This window comes from Typopeltis vanoorti, chromosome 11, assembly GCF_054136105.1.
Source record: "Typopeltis vanoorti isolate ZY-2024b chromosome 11, IOZ_Tvanoo_1.0, whole genome shotgun sequence".
Taxonomy (NCBI): domain Eukaryota; kingdom Metazoa; phylum Arthropoda; class Arachnida; order Uropygi; family Thelyphonidae; genus Typopeltis; species Typopeltis vanoorti.
Genome location: NC_143559.1, coordinates 39,675,898 through 39,692,609, shown reverse-complemented (window position 1 = coordinate 39,692,609; position 16,712 = coordinate 39,675,898). Strand labels below are relative to the sequence as shown.

The 16,712-nt window shown below is 36.4% G+C and overlaps 1 protein-coding gene across 1 annotated transcript in view; it reads left to right on the top strand.

The window, feature by feature from the left end:
- LOC150101458 (glyoxylate reductase/hydroxypyruvate reductase-like) overlaps nucleotides 1-16,470 on the top strand; it is a 43,219-nt gene extending 26,749 nt beyond the window's left edge. Inside the window, exons 6-7 of the mRNA XM_090400801.1 lie at nucleotides 782-837; nucleotides 16,462-16,470. Of these exons, the coding sequence (XP_090256927.1) occupies nucleotides 782-837; nucleotides 16,462-16,470 (65 nt within the window). The remainder of the gene's footprint in view (nucleotides 1-781; nucleotides 838-16,461) is intronic.
- The last annotated feature ends 242 nt before the right edge of the window (nucleotides 16,471-16,712 follow it).

The window sequence follows — 16,712 nt, the reverse complement described above, 5'->3', positions numbered from 1 at the left end:
GAAACAATACAGAGTAGTAATAATTGTTAACTGATTCAGACTTGAGTCCTTTGACTCCACATCAATTAGAAAGATGGTGGTAAATTTGCGTTAAATCCAACGATTTATTACACTGTTTGCAGCTAATGCTGGTTAAGTTTGGGATTTCAGACGCAACTAGGCCAGTATATTATGTTTGTAAACTGCGTGTGTTCTGGTCAGTTTGCCTGTTTTGTGAGCAATCTCCTCACCTCCATATGAGACTGGCTAACACCTTCAGCTGAAAAACCCTGATAAAAAATTCTACATATACCCAGCAGGATTCAAACTAGGTCTTTTTAGCCAGATGATATCCATAACAACGGTTCTACAAGCGCTTGCTGACTATGCAAAAAGAAAATTCATCAATAATTTCAGACAGCATAACCTGCCCGCTTTAAGATTAAGCTCTGGCCAGCAGAATCTGTGCACTTTTGTTCATTCCTATAAATGAACAGACTGGTTGTGTATAATTATTAGCATAGGAGAACAGATTTCAATTGTAATGTTGATGTTTTTCTTGGTTACTTTTAGACATTTGATTACCGATATATTCAATATATAACTGACGAAGCACAGAAAGTTTATTAAGAGGATAATTTTGAGTTCCTGTTCAACTCGAAAGTGCTAATGTCCTAGTTTAGTGAATATAGCAATAAGCATGACGTACTAAAATAGACGTGTTAAAAATTACCACTTATTTACAACTTACATGGCACGTATAATAATTTGAATAACTTTATTTTAATACTTGTTTATTTAGGTCAAGGTGTGTTGAAAAGAATTTTACCATTTGGTGTTGCCAAAGTTTTGTGGGGGGTGGGGGGGGGGGGGGGTGGGGGGGGGGGGGGGTGGGGGGGGGGGGGGGTGGGGGGGGGGGGGGGTGGGGGGGGGGGGGGGTGGGGGGGGGGGGGGGTGGGGGGGGGGGGGGGTGGGGGGGGGGGGGGGTGGGGGGGGGGGGGGGTGGGGGGGGGGGGGGGTGGGGGGGGGGGGGGGTGGGGGGGGGGGGGGGTGGGGGGGGGGGGGGGTGGGGGGGGGGGGGGGTGGGGGGGGGGGGGGGTGGGGGGGGGGGGGGGTGGGGGGGGGGGGGGGTGGGGGGGGGGGGGGGTGGGGGGGGGGGGGGGTGGGGGGGGGGGGGGGTGGGGGGGGGGGGGGGTGGGGGGGGGGGGGGGTGGGGGGGGGGGGGGGTGGGGGGGGGGGGGGGTGGGGGGGGGGGGGGGTGGGGGGGGGGGGGGGTGGGGGGGGGGGGGGGTGGGGGGGGGGGGGGGTGGGGGGGGGGGGGGGTGGGGGGGGGGGGGGGTGGGGGGGGGGGGATTGATTAATTGGATCCAACTGAATAATTTTGAATTGCAGACGAGTGCTAACGAAAAGCAACCGAAATTAATACGGTATCCGGAGAGTTCATCGAAAAACAGTTTACCGAAAGAAATTGATCGAAGGCAATTCATCGAACAACAATTCATCGAAAAAGCAATTCACCGAATAAACAATTCATCGAACAACAATTAATCGAAAAAGCAATTCATCGAAAGACAATTCCCCGAAAAAGCAATTCACCGATGAGCAGTTAATTGAAAAGACAATTCATCGAAACGTAATTGATCGAAAAACAACAATTCATCGAAAAATCCCAATTCATCGAAAATACAGTTCACCGAAAAATGAATTATAAGGCGTCTGGGGGCGAAGATGTGTGTGCAATTTTTTTTTTGTTTGTTTTGTTTTGGATTATTTTGAGAGGTATATATCTTTTTATTATCCTATTATTTATAACTACTATTTATCCTACTTCGTTCGGAAAACGATTTTTTGGCGGGGCATACTGGTTGCAGTGAATGATATCCACTGAGGCGGGTATAGTTGAGATGTTAAAACAACATTTCATAAAGGGATTTCATCCTCGTGAAATTTTTTAGCTCATATTTTAACCGTTGATGAAACATGGCTTCGTCACTATTACCCAGAGAACAAACAACAGTCAATGGAGTGGAGACACAAAGGTTCTCCATGGCCAAAGAAGTTTCGAACCAAACAGTCAGCAGGGAAAGTTCTTGCCATTGTCTTTTAGGATATGGATGGTGTAATCCTTACCTTACCTCAAGAAGGGTGAAACTGTTACAGCAGCTCTGAAGGAATTGAAGGAGGTACTGAAGGAAAATCGGTTCGAGAAACTAAGCAGAGGCGTGTTGCTTTTGCAAGACAATGCACCATTATGAAATCCAACAGACAATATACGACTTGGGATTTCAATATCTACCTCAAACACCATATTCACCAGGACTGGCCCCAGGGCCAACCCTAGAAATTTTGTCGCCGCGTGCAGTAGCATATTTTTCCGCCCCTTCCCCTTAAAAAAAAAATCTTTTAATGATGTCTTAAAAGCCATGATATTAATCTAGGCTTCAACATCTCTGATCATAAATCGCAGCATTAGCCAATAAAAATTCATACGTTAATGAAAAAGGATCATAAACTATATTTTTTACAGAGAGAGAGAGAGAGAGAGATTTCCTCTTAATGTGCAGTATAATAAAATGATTCGAAACGTGTTATTGTACTTCGGGATCTTTTAATTTTTAAAGGGGGGGGGCACAAAAATTTTGCACTTAGGCGGAGCAAACCCACGGAAGGGTCCTGAAGATAAGTCACTAAGAGTTGTGTAGATTCTAGTTAATTGTTAAGAAAAGTTAGCTCTCCACATGTTTACTTGTGGCACCAAATAATGAATGAATGATTCCAAGAAAAAAAAAGTTTCTTTTCCAGGCATTAAAAAATACACAGCCTATATATTTACAAATGAATTGTAAGAATAAATTGCCGGTAGATAGTGTCATTTCCTGATCATGTTATCAGGAAATGAAAGTTTATGCTAAGATAGAAGATATATATATATATATATATATATATATATATATATATTCAAGATACCAAGTAATTTTATATTAACTTGGTTTTAATCCTATTTCCCAAGTAAGCAAACAGACAAGAAAGTCAAGTTTGCGCCTGTAAGTAGTGCAAGTCCAAGGCAACTCTTGGTAGTGCCAGTCGAGGCAACTCGTGGTAAAGGTGGATAAAGCTCTGATCACTTTTCTTAGTATACTTTATTAGTATATTACTTTTTATTAGTTATATATATATATATATATATATATATTATATATTAGTTAGTTATTAGTATATTAGTATTATACACACTAAGAAAAGTGATCAGAACTTTATCCACCTTTACCAAGGGTTGCCTCGACTGGCACTACTAAGAGTTGTCTTGGACTTGCACTACTTGCAGGCGCAAACTTGACTTTCTTGTCCGTTTGCTTACTTGGGATATAGGATTAAAACCAAGTTTATATAAAATTATTTGGTATCTTGAATACATAATATACCCAAGTTAAAAAACGTTATATATATATATAAAACGTTATATATATATATAAAACGTTATATATATATATATATATATATATATATATATATATATAAAACGTTATATATAGTTCTGTAGTACGCAAGTTTACATTACTGAAATACATGAACTTAATTAAGAAAGGAATATTAGCCACATTTTTTTACATAGAGAAAGTAAAAAGCATTCACTATGAAATTTCTTCACGACCATGATGCACGGATGTCAAAAATAGACTGGACGTATAAATGCTTGTAATCTTTTTTTTTTTTTTTACTAAATTTAAAAAATTAAAATAAACATCGATATTTCTTAGGCAACCAAAACGAAACGAGAGAGAGTGTTCGCTATGAAATAGTAAATTGATGGAAAGAAGAATAAACATCGATATCGCCCTACCTAAGTAAACTCAAAGAGACCACACATAAAAATCAGAATTACATTAGTTGGGATGTCTTTCTAAATATAAAAAATGAATTCATTTACTGCGCAATACCATTTTTGCAGAAAATGTCGTGATATTTTCAGCTATTTTGCCTAGTTAAAGTTATGTTTGCAGCTTAGCATCATTCTACATGTCTAGAAAGAGTGATATCTAGTGTTAAGGGAAAAAACAATAAATTGATCATTTCGACTGACTGCACAGGAGCCCTAAACAATCGCGAGAAAGTGCAGTTTCTGTGGACATCTGACCTACGATTCAAATCTTTGAACGATAGTTGTTTCAGATGTCGAATAAACTGTAGATTACTAAGTGTGTGTGTGTGTGTGTGTGGTGTTTTCGTTTTCTTCCCAACAGTAACCCTACCAGGAAGTTATTTATTGTTTATCGTATGGTAATCTACATAAAGTTATAAAAGTACATTTACAAAAATGGGTTCAGATATGTAAAAAGTAAAATAAAAAAAAGTGTAAATGATAAATAATTACAGTAAAACAGGCAATTACACGTTTGACGGACAAAGCACTTATTAAGTTAAGATCATGTTCTCTGATCCAGTCTATAGAAGGCGGTGTCTCCTCTAGGAAGTCGCTCCTTTGACCTGTATATGCGCGAAGACTGCACTCAATGCAAATATGATGGATTGATTGGTTTGGGTGTCCACAGTCACACTCCGGTGAGGGAATTTTCCTCCACTTGTACACAAAGCTTGTACATCTATTGCGTACGAATCCTGTTCAGTGTTATCCATGTCTTTCCAATTCCACACCCGGGATACAGGGGCACGCCGGCCATATGTGCAATGTGTGCGACGCACACAGGCGCCATGATAGTAAAGGCGCCAAAGAGGAGGAAATATTTTTAAAAAAAAACGTTTTTTTAAAGTGATTTTTTTATTAGAGGGGAGGATAGGGGCGCCAACTAAAGTTTTGCACACAGGCGCCAAACACTACTGGGATGTTGAGGCAGCAACTATCAAATTAAATTTTGAGTTGGGCATTAGTATTTATGCTCCACACTCGTTTCCATTAATTTTTAGTATTTTAATTAATCATTCTCAGATGTTTATCTTCACGAAGAGGGAGCTTTCTTGTTTTAATCTGTTAAGCTATAGTTCTGATATGTCATTATGTATAGGCAATTCAGTATTTCTGAGTACTTTGTCGTATTCTCGTGACAGAGCCTCACTTCTTAGATTTGGTGGTATTATGTTGCTTAGCATTGTAAGCCAATAAATAGGAGTTGTTTTAATGGTTCCAGATATAAGTTGCATGGTGCTGTTAAGCTGACCGTCAATTATCAATGGTAGTATAGCTCCTGTATATATTGTTTTCAGAGTTCATCGGCCTAATCCCTCAATCTCAATTTTCCATCTCTTGTTACTTCTAGGTATTTTAGCTGACTGGCTACCTCGAGAACTTCGACCTTTGGAAAGACCGTTATGGGTTGTTTTGATTATTTGAGATAGATGTGGAGTATTTTAGTCCAGCTCTTCCCAAACGGTGGGCGCAGTCCCCTTGGAAGCCGTTAGTTTTGTTGAGAAGTCTCAGATATAAGTTGCATTGTGCTGTTAAGCTGACCGTCAATTATAATTGACGGTCAGCTTAATTGTTTATTTATGAATAATTATTCACTTAAAAGTGAATAATTATTCATGTTGCGGAAAAGGTAGATAATAGATAATATATTATTCATAAACTGTTATTTGTGTTTCTTTCTGGTTTATCTTTTAAAAGTTCTTATATTATCACATTTTTGAAATCAATGGCTGAAATCAACAGTTTCATCATTGAATATAAAGTTGCATCGTAAACGAAGAATTTAAAGAATTCTTGTAGAACGCACTTAGAACTTTAACTAGATAGCTACAAGCATCACAGTTTTCCATAGTGTCAATAGTAATGGGAAACCTAAAGCATGCCGCCTTTCCACAATTAAGAAAGAAATGTAATCAAAAATTATGAAATTAGCTCAGATTGAGATTTTAATGAGATACAACTACATATCCTATTCTCTGCAGTTAAAAGAAATCGTAAGGAGAACGCTGAAGTTATCACAAAGATATTTAATATATTTAACATTTAATTTCATTTCCATCTCCTAATGGGGTATTAGGGTTGAAGTTATTTCCATTGTCGAAGTTCCTTCAGAATTCAGAATTTTTGTAGAATACACTTAGAGCTTTCACTAGAAAGCTACAAGCATCACAGATTCCATAGTGTGGCCCATATATTTATTTATTTATTCTATCAAAAGCTACTCACTTCATCAGTGAGTAGCTAGACCGAGTTAATACCAAAGTGTATAGCGAAAAGAACTTTATACTCTGCTAAACGAGTTTCCAAACAGGTGCAACCATTAAGTTACTTAAATATGAAGCCTCAAAAAAGGCTGAAACCAGTCTGGGTAGTGACCTCTCCACCATAATGTAATAACAGCATACATTTCCTAGGAAATGTGTTTTTACATTATGGTAAATACCTAAGAATAGTGATCAGAACTTTACCGACTTTGCTGCGAGATTTCCGGTATGTCACTACGTGCTGGCCACTTGCATTTAGCGGACGCTTAGTGATCGCCGATACTTTATAGTTTACTATACTATTTTCGGCAAGAAACTCTCTGATTCCAATCTTTGAGTTTCTTATTCGGTTTTAAAACAATGTGGGATTTAACATCCCCTTAATTTAAATAATGTTTTTGTTGCCGAAATGAAGCTTATTAGCTCTTTATATTTAAATAATATATTTAATATCTGAATAATGTGGGTTCTACGGTCGATTTTCTTGAGTTTACAGGACGAAAAACCCGAGTTTCCGGGAGGAAAAACCTGCTTGCCCGTGCCAGAGATCGACTAACTCGGGAACCGGTCGAAAAAAGGCTTAGAAAAATTTCCTCTAGTCGCCGACTAGACTCGAAACCAAGTCTTCCTTCGTGCGGCTAAGCGCCGTGGTATGCAAACGCCACATCCACACGTGGAGATTGAACTGCCCACTCAGTCCCCATAAGTTAGATAGGGCTAAATGGCCTCGCCTAATCCCCGTATACGGGAATAAAAAAGGCGTTAGCTGATTTTTTAATAATATATATATATATGTCACTGAATAATTGTATTTCCTTACTAATTCTCATATGATTAATTTATTATCAGTATACGAAAGTTGCTGGTAATTGCAATTACATATGGAAAATAACGGGAATATAAAAGTAGGGCAAGTTATACATATTATAAAAGCAAGAGAAAATGCATCACTACCAGCCTAAGTGTAAATAAGTCACGTAAACTGAATGAAAATGGAAAAGTTATTTGGAAAAAAAAAAGTTCAGCAAAATCAGATAACATACATATAAACTATATGATCCATTTACAGCGTAATATCATATGACTGAAAATCAGTCCGCGCGGTTAGACTAGTGGCTATGCGCTTCGCAACCGTACTCCTGGGGAAGGAGTGTCCTAGGTTCGATTCCCGTCAATGACGTGAGGAGCTTAAGGATATGCCATAGCCAAGTTAGCCGGTCTTGGGTGTGAACAGCAGGGTTTTTTTCCACCAGTTTATCTGGAGTTTTTCATCCCGCAAGCAGGCAAACCGGTCCAGTGAACATACACGGATTATAGTCAGGAATACTGACCCAGCCATAGGTCTAATTCGTCAGCTGTTCCGGAGCCCGGAAAAATTTTTTGGGGGAATGAGATGGTACCGTACCTCCCCATAAAGGGGGCTCACGGCCGTGCATCATCATATGATTATTATTATTACTGAAATCAATTAGTTTCAATACTTGGTAAATAAATTTGTTGACAAAAATGATAAATTTGTTGGTAATAGGAATTTTTATCTACAATATTGGTCTTAGCATAAAGATAATAACTAAAATATTTAAATAACATAAAAAATATTTAAGATGCACATGCAAAAATCTTGTCTAATTTTAGTTCTTGGCTAATTCTCTACAAATGATATGTGTATGTATACTTGTAAATTAATAGTAAACAGTTATGTAAATTGCATAAAAATGAAAAAAAAAAAAATAGAGCAATTTCGGCTTACACTAGAGGTCAATTTTTTTTTTTTTTTTTTTTTTTTTTTTTGCATATTCTAAAATAGTTTAAACACTTCCACATTGGGCAGGAATGAAGTCTGCTGACTTGGAAGGTAAGATACAAATTGAAGTACAGGTAACTCTCGTATAACGCGGATGTTAGGTTCCACAAAAATACCGCGTTATATACAGGGTGTTCGGGATAAATTTGACATATTTATAATTAATTATATTTTTCCGTAAGTTAAATGTATTAACACACACTTCTCTTCATTTAAAAGTTTGGACCCTTCTTCATTCATATACAAGATGTCAGAAAGGATGGATAGCTGGAACCCACCTGAATCATGGAAAAGAATAACTTGTATCATGATGATTCGTGCCCGCCATCAAAATAAGGATATTACGACTGCTGCCCAATGCTCCCTGAATACAGTAAAAACAATCAGGCATGAACTAGAGACTTGCAATGGTGACTACGAGGATGTAGCAAGAAGAAAGATCCCTAGCAGACGATCTGATTGCGTTCGTACAGCAGAATTCCTCGCAAATCTGCAGGAACAGGTGTTGAAGAACCCTGGCATTGGAATTCGGGCTTTGTTCGTGGAGTTGCTAACTGTAGTCAAGCCCTGGATAACAAGGGTAGCCAATGGTAGGCCGTATGTATGGCAGCAGGATTCGGCCCCTTGCCACACCTCTGGGAAAAGTCAAAAATGGTTGTCTGAAAATTTCTACGACTTCACCAGTCCAAATGTTTGGCCTCCAAACTCCCCAGACCTTAACCCCATGGATTATTTTGTATGGGGCGCAGTTGAAAAAGACACCAATCGCACTTCCAGTAATACAAAAGCCCAGTTAATGGATAAAATTAAAACAGTTTTTGCGGCCCTTCCCAGGGAGACTGTAGCATCAGCTTGTTCGAGGTTCCGAAGCAGAATTGAAGCTGTGATCGATGCTAATGGTGGTTATTTTGAGTAAATCTTGTTGATAGTATTGTAATTAACTCTGCCTGTAATGTTTTTTTGTCAATTCATTAAATTTAATAGATACAAAGAAGATTTTCTTTTTCCTTACGAAACTGTCAAATTTATCCCGAACACCCTGTATATAAATCGCGTTATGCGAGACTCAAATTTGTCAATTCATTAAATTTAATAGATACAAAGAAGATTTTCTTTTTCCTTACGAAACTGTCAAATTTATCCCGAACACCCTGTATATAAATCGCGTTATGCGAGACTCAAATCACATAGAAAAAGTAGGTTTAGGTTCCCAAATCGTTTTTTCCTTTTTTTTAAGATTATATAAACAATGACATATTCAGGTAATTCATGTAAGTTAAGAAAACAAACTATGCAACCAATACATATTTTTATAAGTAAAAAATTATAAAAATTATAAATTGTATGTATACTTCATAGATGTTCTTTATTTATATATGCAATAGTTCTTATTGCATACTTCGGTTGGTTTAGTTATGAATTCAAGAAGTCAGTAATAAGACCTTGCTTACCACTATGCTACAATTTTTTATTAAGTTCATAATACGGAACTAAACAAATATCCAATTGTCTCGTAAATTTTCTGGAAAGCTCCATTGAGAGATCATTATCCATAAAATAACTTTCTTGCCAAGTCTAATCCTATTGCTAATTTCTTTAAACTGAATTCTTTAACGGACTCATCACAATCATAATCTTTGGAAGAACTTTCCCCGCCATTTGGTTCGACGTCATCTATTAATTGTACCAGTTCCTCCTCGTTTAACCCCCCCCCCCTCAACCGGGCAGGACGTTTATAGACGTCCAGATAAATCTGGATACGATGAATGCTATCTGTTGAAGTTATTCTTCTGGTTCCCTTCTGCCATACGGCCGCGGGAGGGTAGCTATATGCTACCATTCTAGGGAGAGATGATTATGAGCAAGGTGGTTTCCCGTTGCCTTCCTTGCCGTAAGTATTTATGACTGTAACCTGTGGGTTCACGGGGCCGGTTTGCCTGCTTGCGGGATGAAAAACTCCAGATAAACTGGCGGAAAAAACCCTGCGGCCCACGCCCAAGACCGGCTAACTTGGCTATGGCTGAGGAAGATCCTTAAGCTCCTCACGTCCTGGACGGGAATCGAACCTAGGACACTCCTTCCCCAGGTTGCGAAGCGCAAAGCCACTAGGCTAACCGCGCAGACAGTGCAATTCGGCCAGCATGTCCATTAGAAGGTGTGATAAACCCTCCCGCTGAAGAGAACAGTTAATCGGATTATCTCACGCTCATAGCTGCATCTCAGTTGTCTATAACAAGGAATGCAGTTCCTCGTTCTATGCTGGGTAATAACTGAATCCTAGTTATATTGGATAAACTAAAAATATAGAAATTATTTTTAGTTTCTCTTTTTATTGTACAAAGCAATTTTAATGCCTGGACAAAATAAAGGTTCTTGCATAGTTTCTTCATTTAAATATCGCCTTACCTTGGAACACTAATTTCATTTTTATTTATTTTTATTTTTATTTTTTTGCTAATTTTTTCTAATCGCTTACTCCACAAAACATTTTCTTTGTTCTCGAAAAAAATTAATTCACGATAATTATTTGAAATATTTGAGTTATTTTTGAAAAAAACAGGCTGCGGAGGTTCAAGATTATGTTATATTTTTGTTCAAAATCATGTTTCGAAGAATACTTCACAGATTTCCTGAAGGACCTACTTGAGCGACTCTGTTTTATAGAGAATAAAATGAAATTCTTTAATCATATCACTAATTTTTTTCTTTATTTTCTTTATATTGTAATCTTCTTGGTTTCCCTGTATAATTGGTCATTACAAAATGAAATTAACGGTTATGATTTAAATTGATATGTATATATTTTCTGCTAGTTCAGATATACTAATTGTATCAGATGTTATAATGGCAAAAATAGTAAGAAAATAATCATTTACACTTTCCTTCCAAAACACAAAGAAAGGACATTGTAAATTCACCCAATGAAAAAGAAAATACTACATATTTTTCTTGTGTTATCTGATTTTTTTTTCTTGTAGTACAAAGAAGAAATCGCTGCCCATAAGATGGTAGAATACAAGAGGACAAAAATCTGTAGATTGATTACATTATAACTAATAGAGATATTTCAGAAAAAAAGTATTTATATAAGAGTTCTAACATCAGCAGATGTTATTACTCTTGTATAAATATTTTTTTCTTTCAGTTCTTCAACAATGCCAATACATGGCATTGTTGAAGTAGCTAAACATTTGCTACTATTTACACTAAAATGAATGAACATGATGTTTCCCCAAGTGATTTACGTTTGTAACAGTTGTCTTGCGAACGATTTATAAAATAAATTCTCTGAAATATCTGCAGATTGATTAAGTCTATAACCCCCCCTCCTCGCCCCACCAAAAAATAAGATTATGCATATGTTCCTTTTCTTTCAAAAACAATTCAAATCTTCTTTTTCAAGATAATTGAAAGCAATAATTTATAATTTTTCGATAATAAAAATGAAACTGATCGTTACAAATTAAGAACTTATTTTAGCATAGATACTGTATCAGCCTGTGAAAGAAATGTCTATATTTATTTCTATGTTAGGATGTCTACTAATCAACAATTGAAAACAAAACACGACATCCTTGATCTAATTCGCACTACAGCTTGAGGCACTTTAGTGTCCCTTCTGGCTAAGTGTCCTCTCTTTTCTTTCTCAATAGCACCCAGAATAATCTAAGCCTTTACCCTTTTCCTCCAGCTAAGAGGATTACTATCAAATATTTCTAAGACGTAGTATTTCTAAGACGTAGATTACTTCAGAAATAGCAACCAGCATCTGAAGTAGAAGTAAAAATATTTAGATTATTTTAAGAAAAAGAAACAAAAATCTGAACTTTCTACTGAACTTTCTTTTGTGTGGTATGCATATAAGCAGTTTTACACGTTGAAAATATAGCATAGTGTTTCTAAAATTTCAAATAATTTCAGCAGACAGTAGAACAGCTGATTTTAGATGGCAAGGAAAGATTACAGAATTAGAATCTTAACGGTACAACAATATTATTCTCTTATTTCTTTTGTCAAAATGGTAAAATGAAGTAATAGATTTTGAATACTATCCGGAAACTTTTTCAAACATGTAGAAATTTAGAGTGGTTATGTAATTGAATTGCAGGAGAGAATAAGGAGGGGAGAGGGGCGTAAGCATTAGAAATTCTTCAAAATAAGCATACATTTTGAATCATTCTGTATATGATATCCTTCATATTATATTTTCAATATATCTACGGTGGTTACGCACTAGATATTATCGTAATGTGCACCTACAAGAAATATATATATATAAATATATATATATATACATACACACTCTCATATAAATCCAGTATAAGTCTGCTTCCCTAAATAAACTGAATAAATGCTGTATTAAATTTGGTATAATGATGGTTGGTATAGCAATGCTGCTTTACTAAGGAATAATTACAGAACAATATGGATTCTTATTGTCTTTCTTGTCGGATTTGCCTATTTCCAGGAGGAAAAGCCTAGTCATCTCAGTATTAGGCGTACTAACTTACGTTCAGTAAATTTATTTATTCATTACATTTATTAATGAAAAAATTTTATTTGGATTCCGTATTTGAAACTTTTACAAAAAAATGTCGAACCATTCCAGTTTTCAGTTCAGCTATATTCGGGGCGACAAAGAAAAATGTCGAAATTATGTATTACAATAACTCGCTGACTTAGCAGAAGTTTTCAGTACAAGAAGCTGAATGCACGGTTCAGTTTTAGTTCGTAATGGATCACTTTTATCATGACATTTCCGTAAAGAAGTTCCTAAATGATATTAGCAATTTCGCTCTGGCTGGATGAAATTAATGAAATTTTTAATTTCAATCGACTAGACTTATTGTGACAAAATTTGGTAGAACGAATTTCTTAGCCTATTCCTCCCCTTATTAACTGCAATTACATGTTTTCGAGGTTATTCGGGAGATAAGTGCATGTAGTACTCCTGTCTTCCCTACAGATAAATCGCTAACTGTACAATGAAGCAAGATGTACACTTACATTAAATGCTCTAAAATGCAAGAAAATAATTATTACGTTTCAATGACCGCTTCCATATGTTGTCTGTATCATAAGTAACGTTCCGCATTGTTACTGAACATTTTCTAAACAATAGTTTGCGAGAAAAATGACTTTTCGATGAATTATGAAAGAATTCATCGAAAAATTTTCGGTGAATTGTTTTTTCGATGAATTGCATTTTCGACGAATTGTCATTCGTTAAATTGTCGTTCGGCGAATTGCTTTTTCGATGAATTGCTGTTCGATGAATTGCATTCGGTGAATTGTCTTTCGATTAACTGCTTTTCGACGAATTTGCCTGTAACCAATTAATACTTCAGCGATACTTTTAAAAGACAAAGTATAAACTGTTAAATCCAGAGTAATATTTTCCAACCTCATTTTCTTGTCATACAGAATAAGAAGTATTTTGAATATAGATCAAAGTAAAGTTATCGGATTTGTAAAAACGAAATTCGAAATCAATAGATGGAGAATAAAAGATTGAAGTCACTTAACGACTCCTTTAAAGGGGACAGTGATCTCAAACCGGACGAAGAAATTCATTTCCCATTAATTTCATTTTAGCACATTGATTTGGTAATCGTAGATGATCTTCCAATCAGTGTGATCTATTGTCTCCCAAATTTTGCTACTGCAAATTAAATACTGCAAATTTGCTACTGCAAAATAAGAGATGTTGGGAAAATAAGGATTTTTTTTTTGCCAGTGAAAGAATTTCTGCATTTTTAATTGTCAAGTGATTAAAATTCTAATAACAAAAGTAACTGGTATCCAAGGGTCCTTTAAGTTAACCACTTGCACAGTCCCATAACATTCCGTTAAGTGGTTACTATCATGCACAACAAAATTCATTTCCCACATGGTCGGGAGAAATTAGAAGTGAGCACGCATGACAAGTCAGGAGAAACTCTACTGCTTTATTGCAAAGCATATTAATTACATTAACATCTGACATCACAGATATTGAATATTTTACATTTCTAAATTGATAAACGAAGAAACAGCAATCTATTTCTAAAAATCAAAAAAAGTGAAATTGTAAATTTTAATTCCTATGCCTAGCCTGGCTAGCCGAGTGGAGAGTGTCTTTGCTCTCCACCCAACCAGCTGTGGTTTCAATTTCATGTATGGGAAGATCAGTAGGTGGTGGTGGATCACTTTCATTGTAAAGAACTTGTTCAAGAAGCTTTGTGCTTAAAGGAACACCTGCAAAGAACACCCGCTACGATGTCATCAGAGTGCCATGGCAACGACTCCTTTTCAATTTATTTGGCAGTCACAATGATGCTAATATTTCCTCGCAAGAAAATAGCTGTTGAAATTATGTTTAGACGATGTTCAGCATCTTTTATATATTTGCATTTACATTTAATACGTACCAAAACCACCTGTTTGAATAACTACACGAATTCTACTTTTTTTGCTATCCACTCAGGAAACCAATATCCATATATCCTACTGCATGTTCATAAAGGACTAAAGAAAGATGACAGCAAGGATTCAGCATCTTCAAATAGTCACAACTGGTCACTCAATGTGAACGTTCTATAGCTCCTTCTATCTTCCACGAAAGAGACCTACAGCTGTATCATAAGAGGGATGATTAATATTACGCATTTCCTCTTTATCGAGAAATGATCGATGCAGATATCCTTTAATCGGCTACAGAAGAATGAGTATCCTATTGAGGTTATCTCTCTCTCTCTCTCTCCAGGAGAGAGAGAGACAACCTCATAATAATAAAAGAAAAATCTGGGTCTCGTTTTCAAGAGTTTAATAATTGTTTTCTTTGATAAAAAGCCAAACGTCTATTTTTTTCTGGCGAAGTTAATTAAATTAAGGGGATAAAAATCCCTTATTATTCTACAGCCAATATGCGAAACTCTAAGATCGAAAACTACGATCTAAGAGTTTTGCCGAAGAACTATCGGCGAATCCAAGCGTAAGTGAACACCTGGTAGTACAACACCAAGGCAACTCGAAGCAAAGGTGGAGCAAGCTCCCTCACTATCCTTGATATTTTCTCATAATGTAAAACACAGCTCCTAGGAGATGTAATACTGTCATTACATTATGAGGAGAGGTCACTACCCCGACCGGTTTCAACCTTTTTTGAGGTCTCATCAGTGAGTTTATTAAGGAGATAAAAATCTCATCAGTGAGATTTTTATCCTCTTAATTTAATCAACTTCGCCAGAAAAAAATAGCCGTTTGGCTTTTTATCTTAGTTATAATATAAGGGCACACCTTTCTGGCATTCGTATAGAGAAGGTTTGTAAGTTCTTTTCACTTAAACTTTGATTTCATCCAGGTTTACCTACTCACTGATGAGACCTCAAAAAAGTTTGAAACCGGTCTGGGTAGTGACCTCTCCTCATAATGTAATGACAGTATTTCATCTCCTAGGAGTTGTGTTTTACATTATGAGAAAATATCAAGGATAGTGAGGGAGTTTGTTCCACCTTTGCTTCTAGTTGCCTTGGTGTTGTACTACCAGGTGTTCACTTATGCTTGGATTCGCCGATAGTTCTCCGGCATGAAACTCTTAGATCGTAGTTTTCGATCTTAGAGTTTCGCATATTGGCTGTAAAATAAAAAGGGATTTTTATCCCCTTAATTTAATTGTTTTCTTTATCTGCACTTTTAACTCTTTGGTAAAGTCATTCAGTTATCCTCATCAATTCCATTATTGATGGTCTTCGTGTGATTCGCATCAGTATGCATACTTTCAAAATTATATTATGCGAATTATGAAAATTTCCCAAGAATTCTCTTTCTGCTTTTCGGTTACATTAATCACACTTCACATTATCAAGGCTTCAACAGTTCGACATCACTTATCGTTCGGCGTGTGTGGCATTTAATCAAATAACCTATCGATTCAGTCATTGCGTCCACCTGTGACAGTCAATATTGGAGGTTCGCGGCTCCAATCACATTTGACATTCACTTCGTCATGGGCTGGGTGAACAGGAAGGCCTACTTTGAGATATGCTTGCCTGAGTACCCAAGACATCAATTACACTGTAGATTGCTAGTGTTTGAAAACTGTCACGTTTGCTACATGCTATTAAAAGTGAACTTTAATTCATGGAGAAAAAGAAAAAATCCTCCTCCAGCATTCATTTAGCTAACTGTAATGAAGATTTGTGCAAGGGCAATGGATTTAGGCTTACGTCACAAATGTTTCTGTTCGTAGCCTTGAAGACCAGTTATAATTTTACGTTGTTATTGTAATGTTGTTTCGTAATTCTTCAAGGACATTCTAATGGTGGTCAATCTTATTTACAAACATCTTAGATTTATGAAGAAACAATTTTCCTTGCTATCCTTAAACCTATTTTAATTAATTCCTAAAGATATTAAACTCTCTCATACACATCGCAAAACTATTACATTATACACAATTACGAGAAATGACTTAAATGTAATTATTTTAATATTTTGTTGTTATGTTATAGTTGATTTAAATTAAGTTTTAAATAATTTAGTCCTCCTCAACTCAAGTGATGTTTTCATTCGTTCATTGCGGAGTTGATGGAATTCTAAATTAAAACCATTTTGTCTTCCTTGGGGGACAGAGCGGGGTTGAGTTGGCTATCAAGGTACATTAAGTGATAAAAATTAATATTAAGAAGTTTAAATTCTGTTGAACTGAAGAGGAGAAAGTTAAAGAAACCAATAGATTTGAAGAAGACATCGAAAATGAAGG